A 10,384-nucleotide genomic window follows, 5' to 3' on the forward strand; every position below is an offset into this window, starting at 1 on the left:
GTACCTGATAACTCTTTCTGTAAAAAATCTCTTCCTAATATCCAACCTAAACCTCCCCTGGCAGAGCTTGAGTCTGTGCCCTCTTGTCCTGCTGCTGGTTGCCTGGGAGAAGAGTCCAACCCCCACCTGACTACAGCCTCCTTTCAGGTAGTTGTAGAGGGTGATAAGGTCTCCCCTGAGCCTCCTCTTCTCCAGGCTAAACAACCCCAGCTCCCTCAGCCTCTCCTCATAGCACTTGTGCTCGAGTCCCTTCACCAGCCTCATTCCTCTTCTCTGGACCTGCTCCAGCACCTCAATATCCTTCCTGAACTGAGGGGCCCAGAACTGTACACAGGATTCAAAATGTGGCCTCACCAGCACCAGATACAGGGGCAGAATCACCTCCCTGGTCCTGTTGACCACACTGTTCCTGATCCAGGCCAGGATGCCATTGGCCTTCTTGGCCACCTGAGCACACTGCTGGCTCCTGTTCAGCTTTCTATCTCTCCAAACTCCCAGGTCCCTTTCTGCCTGGTGCTCTCCAGCCATTCTGTCCCCAGCCTGGAGCACTGCATGGGATTGTTATGGCCAAAGTGCAGGACCAGCACTTGGCCTCGTTAAACCCCATCCCGTTGGAATCAGCCCATCTCTCCAGCCTATCCAGGTCCCTCTGCAGAGCCCTCCTGCCTTCCAACAGGTCAACACTCCCCCCAACTTTGTGTCATCTGCAAACTTGCTGATGGTGCACTAAATCCCCTCATCCAAATCATCAATAAAGATATTAAAGAGAACTGAGCCCAGCACTGACCCCTGGGGAACACCACTCGTGACCGGCCAACAGCTGGATGCGGCACCGTTCACCACCACTCTCTGGGCCATCAGCCAGTTCTGAACCCAGCAGAGAGTGCCCCTGCCCAAGCCGTATTGTCAAGCTACTGTGACCCATGTCTTCAGAATATTAAGCACATTTTAAAATTGTAGATGACCATCTAGTCCTCTGTGTTCTTTAAAATATTCTCTCTTCTAACCATTGGATGTCTGAGAGCAGGTTCTTTGAAATCTTCAGTATTCTACTTTCATTTGCACATACTGTGTATTTTTAATTTATTCCCTCAGTTCTCTGGCTACCATATATTTATTGTTGATACCATACTCAGTTTCTCTTTAATTATTCCATCTGCCAGGAGAGTGTGATGCATTTTAGAAACTGAGTGGTTTAGTTGTTTAACCTTTGAGTTTTGGAACTGAATGGGATGACATATTCTTCATTTAGCAGAACAGGCTAAGAAGAATTATATACTCCAAGTGATAAGCTTGGAACTGCTAAAGAAGTACCAAAATCCAATTTTTTTCCTCTCTCTCTAGTCGTCTAAACATCCATTAGTCTCTTGAAGGGAACTCATAAATCCTGCAAATTTAGTTTATCTGAAACCAACTCTAACAGTTATCCTTCCTACTAATCATGTTTTATATCAATTTTATATTTTTCAATATTCAATAAACATGTCTTGCACTTACTGTACTTGTTAGAAAGTGTCTGCAGTATAGGCTGTATGAGGACAGTTATTAATCAGCCATTTCTGATGGCTGTAGGGTTAGTTTAGTAAGTGTGTCCATTTATCTTTTTTATGTTTTCTTCTTTGTTCTTTCCATTTATCCAATATGGAATTTCTTTTGTCCTTTTTGGTTTATTTGTACTGGGGTATGTCAAAAAGGAATTTGACATGTAAGAAATGAAAAAAAAAGACTCACCCAATAGCTGAAAGAAAAAAAACACATCACCCTTTGGTTTTCATTCATGAAAAGATCCTTTGCATTATGTCCTCTTAGATCTGCATTAAAAAATAACAATAGAGTGCATTATCTGGCAGTGCTGCTTTAAAGCAGTGGATAATTTGCACATTAAAGTGAGATGTGGGTTTAAAAGTAGGAGTATAGGATTAAATTAGAGCTAAGAGTCAGAATGATATAGTCCTGTATGAATATGGTCTCAGTTTCCTGGGGGTATTGTCCTTCTGGTGTAATGAGACTTGCAGATAACAATCAGGGACTGTGGATAGATTGAGGTACAGCGATACATTGAGAATGGCACAGCAAGTAATGGCTCTGGGGAAACAAATGAATGTGTCTGCTAGATAAACAGCATTAAAAGTTTATGTTCGTCACCAGAGTCCAGGCCTCTAAAGATTAATAATTCCTGAAAAATTGTGTATTTGGTTTGCATGGCAAGGTTTTGATAGCAGGAGGACTGCAGGGGTGGCTTCTGTGAGAAACTGTCAGAAGCTTCCCCCATGTCCAGCAGAGCCAATGCCAGTTGGTTCCAAGATGGACCTGCCACTGGCCAATGCTCAGCCAATCAACAATGGTAGTAGTGCCTCTGGGATAATAGATTTTAAAAAGGGAAAAAACTGCTGTGCAACAGCAGCTGGAAGTGAAAATGTGAGAGAAACAGCATGCAGACACTCAGGTCAGTACAGAAGGAAGGGGAAGAGGTGCTCCAGGTGCTAGAGCAGAGGTTCCTTTACAGCCCATGGTGAGACAGCTGTGTTCCTGCATCCACTGGAGGTCCACAGTGGAACAGAGATCCAGCTTTAGCCCATGGAGGACCCCGTGCTGCAGCAGGGAGATGTCCAAAGGAGGCTGTGACTCCACAGAAGCCTGCACTGAAGCAGACTCGCAGGGACTGTGGCCCCCTGCAGACAGGAGTCCATGCTGGATCACGTTTGTTGGCAGGACTCGTGACCCCACAGGGTACCCATGCTGGAGCAGTCTGTTCCTGAAGGACTGCATTCACTGGGAGGGACACATGCTGGAGCAGTTCACTAGGATCTGTAACCTGTGGGAAGGATTTGCCTTGGAGAAGTGCATGGAGGGCAGTCTCTTGCGGGAGAGGAGGGGAGGAATGTGAGGAGTCCTTCCCCTGTGGAGGAAGGAGCTGCAAAGATAATGTGATGAACTAACTGTAATCCCCACTTCTCTTCCCCTTGCACCACCGGGTGGAAGAAAGTAGAGAAAATTGGCAGAGAGTTGAGCCCAGGAAGAAGGGAAGGGTTGGGGGAAGGTGTTTTATGATTTGGTTTTATTTCTCGTTGTCCTACTATGATTTGATTGGCAATACTTCTAAATAATTTCCACAAATCAAGTCTGTTTTGCCCATGACAGTAATTGCTAAGTGATTTCTCCATGTCCTTATCTCAACCCACAAGCCTTTCATTGTATTTTCTCTCCCCTGTCCAGATGAGGAGGGGAGAGAGAGAGCAGCTTTTGTGGGCACCTGGCATCCAGCCAAGGTCAGCTCACCATAAATCTCTACTTTTTGAAGATTTTTTTAGCCATGCTACAGTTGTACTTTTTATGGGTTCTTGTATTACAGGGAGGCATCAGACATTTATCAGGATGTTAATGACTAGTAGTTTTGTGTCCAGATTCTTTGTAACCACTGAGCTGCCCGACAACAGAGGTCACCAAAGACAGATGACTTACAAAACAGTTTAAAGATCTCCTTCACTTTCTCTTTTTAAGGGCACCATCACAGCTTCAAATATTCTGATATTTCCACATTGGGATTACTGTCCCCTCTTTAAAATTCCTTATATCAGGAGTCTTCCATGATTTACTGGTAGTCTTCAAACAAAAAAAACTTCCTAACAGAGCATCCATTGATTGCTACAGTTATTTAAAGGCTAACAATAAAAAATCATAGACTTCAGTCCCCATCAAGGCAGAAAGGAAACAATAATTGCAATTTGCAAGCCTCCTGCCGTGGGTGAAGGAGCTCAGGCTGGCAGAAAGGAAGCTCCACAATGTTAGTGACTGTAGCAGTGGATCTGGGTGAGATGTGCCGATTCATTCATACATCATCCTGTGATAAGACAATTTGTCATGGTGAAAAGATGGATGTGAGGTAGAAGCATGCCCAAAGGAATATCAGCTCTGAGGAGGACCACCTGATAAGAGCATGAATATATGGGAAGCTACACAGGAGTTTATTTGGTGAATCCTAGTCATGTCTCTTTAGGCAGACCTCAAAAGAAGAGACCTTTCCTGTCTCTGCAACAGCAAATAATATGCTTTCTTACCCCATGTGTTTTACCATACCCAAGTCATGGATTAAAAAAAAGAATCAATATCAGTGGTAATATATATTTGTGTTTAATCAGTGTTTAAAATATATTAATAATATGTATTATTAAACTCTTCTGCCAAAGGAAAGGAAGGAAGCATAGGGACAGCCACATTTTTTAGGAGTTTCCTTCTTCTTCAGCCAAGGGCAGGGAGCCGTCCAGTGAGATTTCCCTGTCTTAACAAGATAAATAAAAAAGTGGGGATATGAACTGGCAGATTCCTAGCTTGGAAAATGTTTGCTCTGCCTTTGGATGCTAGCAACTGTGAGGTCCCATCAAACCTCAAACAAGCTTCTTGCTGTCCTCCACTCTGCCTTCTCAGTTTTGTTGGGGGTTGGCACCAGCCTCAAAGAAAATGAGCTCTAGATTCAGAATGAAACATGGATGACGTTTTCTCATTTTTAACAGTCTCAGAGTTGAATTTCCATTCTAACTTAGAAATACACCTGGATGTGTATGGACTAATCACTGTGGGACAATGTGCAAATAAAAGAGGACATGAAAGAAGAGCTGACTGCCAAACTTCATGATGCATGAGTCTGAAAGTCATTTGTTCTTCCCTAGCATCACACAGAAGGACTAATACATACATACATCGAGTATTCATCAGTTTGCTTACCACAGGTCTGATTTTGGTTGTTGACTTGAAAGAGAGTTTTCCCTCTGACTTTGCTGATGTATAGATTTGGCCCATTGTATATACAGTTAATTCATTAAATGTAACTCTGCGTTGTCTCTATTTTTTTCAGAATGCTTGAGGATGATCTGAAACTCAGCAGTGATGAAGATGACAATGAACAGGTAAATACATCTGATGTAAGTGCATAGATCCTGTAATCTGACAGTTATTTAATTGGTTGCATCTGATTGTGTGTTGATTTATAGTATTTGTATCAAAAGCATTTTGGGGTGCTGCAGAATCCATTAGCTTAAAGCTTGCTTGCTTCCTTCCTTCTCATAGGAGGAAACTTACTCTCAGATAGGGATACATTTTGTCAGTTTCAATGAATTAACTTTGTAAAGTGGGTTAAACTAAACCAAAACATGACCTTGGAATTAAAGACCACACATGGCATCACCCAGGAATGTGTGCTCTGAATTTCTATCTGCATTGTACCAAGCTAACCATGGAACAGCCTCCACATGCTTTGCACTCAATTTCTGAATTGGTGAGCTTTTTGGAAGTGGGTGTAAAATGACCACATCAGACCACCAACACCACTGCAGAGTTGGTTTACACTTTGCAGTTCATTTATACAATTGCACACAAGAAGATTGGACCCATACGTTTTTATTCCAGTCAATGAGTAAAGGGTTTGGAGTCCACAGCCAGTAATCTAGTGATTCCCATTTGTGAGAGGGAAAATCCTCCACATGTAGCTGTAAGTCAATACTGAAAGACTCTCAGCCTACTTGGGATGTTAATGAAGAATCATTTTCAGAAAACTGGCTCATGTCATTCTCTATCCTTCCCACTTTATAAATATTTATGGATAATGCTGGGAAAGAAAGCTGGTGAAATTCATATTCTCAACATTCTTATCAGAAAAAAAAATGAAACTTTGGGTTAAATTCATCCTTCATTTTACTTTATGTATGCAATAGGCTCAAATGTTTAAACGTCTGCAATAGAGGGGAAGGTAATGCTGCAACTCAGTATAAGATCATCAGTTCAGTGTAGAAAATGTTAATTATAAGTCAAATTTTCTTTCTTATTTATTTCTAAACCATCTAAATGTTCTCCTTCAACCTACCTAATCCATCCTTTAAAGTCATATCCAGAAAAGATTTACCTTCTGCTGAAAGTTTACCCTTTAGTCATACCAGTCAGTATTTTTTAACCCTGAGTTATACTTGCATTCTCATCTAAAGCCAAAGGGTCAAAATCGTGGCCCCAACACTGTGCTCTTGGGAACACCACTGGTGACCAGCCCCAGCTGGATGTAACTCCATTCACCACCACTCTCTGGGCCAGCCATCCAGCCAGGTTTTTACCCATTGAACAGAGCACCCAGGCAAGCCATGAACAGATAGTTTCTCTGGGAGAATGCTGTGGGAAACTGTCAAAGGCTTTACTAAAGTCCAGGTAGACAACATCCACAGCCCTTCCCTCATCCACTAAGTGGGTTACTTTGTCATAGAAGGAGATCAAGTTGATCAAGCAGAACATGCCTTTCATAAACCCATTCTGGCTGTGCCTGATCCCTGGGTTGTCCTAATCTGGTCCATGACCTTCCCTGGCACCGAGGTCAGGCTGACAGACCTGTAGGTCCTTGGATCCTCTTTCTGGCCCTTCTTATAGGTGGGTATCATGTTTGCTAACCTTCAGTCACCTGGGACCTCCCCTTTAGCCAGGACTGCTGGTAAATGTTGGAAAGTGACTTGGTGAGCATTTTTACCAGATCCCTCAGTATCCTTTTGGCAGTGTGATCTTCATCTCACTCTAAGTGATTAGAATTGATTCAAATCTCCTACACTCTCCCAAATATCTTCTTAAAAAACAGATTATGATCTGTATCCTTGAGGATTCCAAAGATGAATGCTTCCAGTCAAATAAAAAATAAATTAGCTGTTTGGACAAGAAGCACACTGAGAACATTTCTTAAATGCCCTGCACTTCAAGGGAGCCTTCAGCTCTCCTATGTACCCACATATGTATGTTTGTATCTCTTTTATTTGCATTACAAATAGGGTATATACAAAATTATACACATTATAGGAGATCATCCCATAGCTTTTTAGGTTTCCTGCATGAATGACTATTCCTGTGTGTATCCTTTAGATTTTTGTCCCACACTGCACCCCAGACTAAGGCCCTGCACTGCTGAGCAGAATGGCCCTGCTGCATCCCTCACACATTACATGTTAGTGCTCTCTGCCATATCTCCTTAAGGAGAGGGGATTGAAAATTGGAAGAAAGGTTGATCTGGCCCACTGGTCAGACACATGAACATCAACAAAGTAACTGCAAGGGGTTTTAGCTGCAAGATATTTATAAAAAAGGTATATGAAATATTCATTAATAAAGGGCAGATCAAGGTAGTTAGAATGCTGACTGTTCAGCTGTGGAACTCAAGGTTGGAAAAATATTTTCTTTAACATAAATATTTTGCAATCAAATGACCATTGTTATTCAGATGTACACATGTGCATTCTGGCAGGGAGAGAAAAGATAAAAACTCTCAGCTCAAAACCATTCTAACAGTTTGTGCACCATTTCTGTAGGAAATAATCATTGTCTTTACAGTCTTTAGGACTTTTTCTGCTATCAGCTTGTAGCCAGTGTGAAGCATGAGCTAAAATTTACTGATTTTTATTAATAGAAACAGTATGTAAAAGTAATTTTCTAAACAAAGGTTTGTTTCCTTTGTTTCTACTCTTATTGCAAGGAAATTTAAATTCTTTGAGAGCAGTGGTCAGTAGGGAGTCCTAGGATTTATCCTTTGAGAATTGCTGGGGACCCTTAATTTTTTACATGGCAGGGCAGTAGTGACACTGATCCATAAATGCACCTTGATCTCAACTTTTAGTGAAGGTCTATAGTATGTGGAGAGAGAGTTTGATCTATCAGCCTGTCTTCTGAGACTACCAGTAGTCCATTTGTCATGGTGGAAGATTGTTAGAAACTTGCCTGCAAGAAACAAAGCTCTTCTGTCTTCCTCCCTCACACCTATGAATGACCACCTTTATTTATGAGCTGTATTGCATTTATTTAGGGGCCCATGGACCTCATGCTCTTTCAGGTGTTAAACATCTCCTTCCTTTTCTCCCCACTGCTGAGGAGGAACACAACGCACATGTTGTCTCCAGTTTGTCATGTAACTAAAAAGTTGAGCTGGATTTCTGGATAGGGTAAGAACTACCAGTTGAAGTCAGTGGAAGGTTGTTATTCTATAGATAGTATTAGCTAGGCTGTTACTGATTGTGCTGCTCAGTTTTAGTATTCACGTTTCAAATAGAATTTGCTCATAGAAGTTATAAACATGATTTAGAGAATCCTCCTTAGTGTGTTAGGTCTATTTTGGTTAAGGCAAACATGATGATTCCTTAAAGAAAGCCATACACTTTAATTTCACCCTAGAGGGCTTAAGAGGCTTCAACAGGTGGGAGCTTATTGGAAATCCAATCTACTAGTGCCAAACTGCCACAAATTGCATGGAAACCTTGTAGTTTTCTTTTCCATTTAGTCTTCTTGCAGTTGTGGGCTTTGATGCGGAAGTTGTCAAGTGAATTTCTTTGAGCTGTGGCATCCTGGCATTCCAATGAGATGTTCATTGAGGTCCCTTCAGACTTCAGATCTGTAAAACTTTGGACCTCTGTGATCATTGTAAGCATGAGCATGAGGAGCTGTGAACATGAGGCAAGTTACAATCACTCCCCCCCAGTTGCAATCTGCCATTATCACTTTTTGGGCCTCACTCGGAGAGACCTGCATTTACCACCTGCATCCAACACATGTAAACACAACCCACAGTGTCTTCAGCATGGACACTTTGGACCTGGCTGTATGACACATGCTTTGTCCCATAGACAAAATGCTGATCCTTATGTCTCATTGTGGGTGATTTGGGATTAAAGACACACAGAAAACGATGGGTTAGATCTGGAATCAATTTTCATTTACAGCTCAGAAGCAGTTATTGATGCTGTGCTCACAGTTCAATAAAAGATCTAAAGATATAGACCTTGTGTTTCTCTTTCAATATAAGCAGCATAATCAGTGTCAAATGTTTTTACAAAGAAAATCGTATTGACAGTTTTATTAAAATTGCTGTCTTTAAAGTTTTAAGTTCTCCACAATTTGACCTACTTGAATGGTTTTTAGTATGCACGCTGACCAACCCAATGGATTTTTATGTCACATATTTATAATACCAAGTACACATCTGTTTAATGTATTATTTCAGAGATACTGTTACATTTAAGCATTGCCTGGATTGTAAGCTCCTGTGGTATTGTCACTGAGAGGAACGTTGACATATGCATCAGTATTGCATTCAGGAGTCCTACTGCACAATATGTTCAGTTTGGCTACAAGAGATACATTCAAGGCAGATGACAGACATGCTATTAGTAAAACCATTAGATGGCAAGGCAGTTCAGAGATGCAAATGTTAACACTCTTCTCTGAGGAAGGACAGAGCTTTTAGGTGGCTTTTTACTCTGTTAAAAAAATACATCAGAAATTAGGAAGAGTAGTGAAGATTTTTAATTAGTAGCTCAGTTCAGCTAAAAGAGCTTAGATAAAACACAGTTTAGTATTTTTATTCTTTAAAGCTCTGTATAATTCAAATTAGCTCTGAGCTCAAAGGCATCCAAACGAGTTATGCCTGGATACAGTATTTTAAGTAGCTGTAGTGTACCCAATTTCCTTTAACCAGCTCCTCTTTGTTCTTCTGCCTAAGGAATAGTCCTGTTAACCTTTGAAATACGTACTTAATTTAAAGCACATTGCTATCATTCTGTGTGTTTTTGAACCAAAGAAACTTTGATACTAGTTACAGACCTGCTCCATTTTCAGTATTTTATGTATATAGTGTTTTTGGCAGAATAAATTACGCAGTTGTTTTTCTTTTCTGTTTTTTGCTCCTTCCCTTAACGATTGCCACTTTATTGCCACTTTTCTGATAACCCTACAAACACAAGACATGCATGACCCTGCTCTATTGTTTGTATTTTACACAAACATAGTTCTTTTTTGCTAGGTTAGTATTAGGTAATTATATTCAAAATGTTTGACATTGTAGCTAACTGTAGAAAGGTGATCAGCCATAGGCTGAGCTCTGAATCCTTATAATGCATGCTGAGCTTTCAAAGCCTTTATTCCAGTAAAATGTTTTTAAAGTTTATGAAATTCATCGTATCATGTAAACACTTTTTAAAGTGCAACAGTGACCACTTTCCTTGTAACAATAGATATCGTATCCTGTTGTATTTTTCCCATTTTTTAGCTGGATCCTGAACAAGCTGTTTACCTCCCCAAGGTTTCTCTACATTTCCATTTACTTTGTTATCAGCAGAAAGGCTGAAGAACAGCTCTTCAGTAATGACATCAATACTGCACACACAGTGAGAGAGGTCATCTTGTCAAAGCTATAGAAAAAACAGATGGATTAGGATGAAACTAGGTGCAAAATAACTTTGATAGAGTCTTTTAATGTAAACAGTTTATCTGTCATTGGGTTCCACTGAAATCCCAGAGTGGTGCAGCATCAGTTGTAGCCACAGCAGCATGTGTTTTGATAAAGAACACACATTCCAGTAGTGTTTTATAATTGTAG

General features: G+C 40.8%; 1 protein-coding gene across 1 annotated transcript in view; it reads left to right on the forward strand.

Annotated features, from left to right (window-relative positions):
* The window catches only part of AFF2 (AF4/FMR2 family, member 2), a gene marked incomplete at its 5' end in the record, with an annotated part of 117,311 nt that overhangs the window by 33,835 nt on the left and 73,092 nt on the right, over positions 1–10,384 (forward strand). The window contains one exon of the mRNA XM_009071872.1: positions 4,853–4,904. Coding sequence (XP_009070120.1) covers positions 4,853–4,904 — 52 coding nt within the window. The remainder of the gene's footprint in view (positions 1–4,852; positions 4,905–10,384) is intronic.

The sequence above is a fragment of the Acanthisitta chloris genome, unplaced genomic scaffold, assembly GCF_000695815.1.
Source record: "Acanthisitta chloris isolate BGI_N310 unplaced genomic scaffold, ASM69581v1 scaffold21943, whole genome shotgun sequence".
NCBI lineage: Eukaryota > Metazoa > Chordata > Aves > Passeriformes > Acanthisittidae > Acanthisitta > Acanthisitta chloris.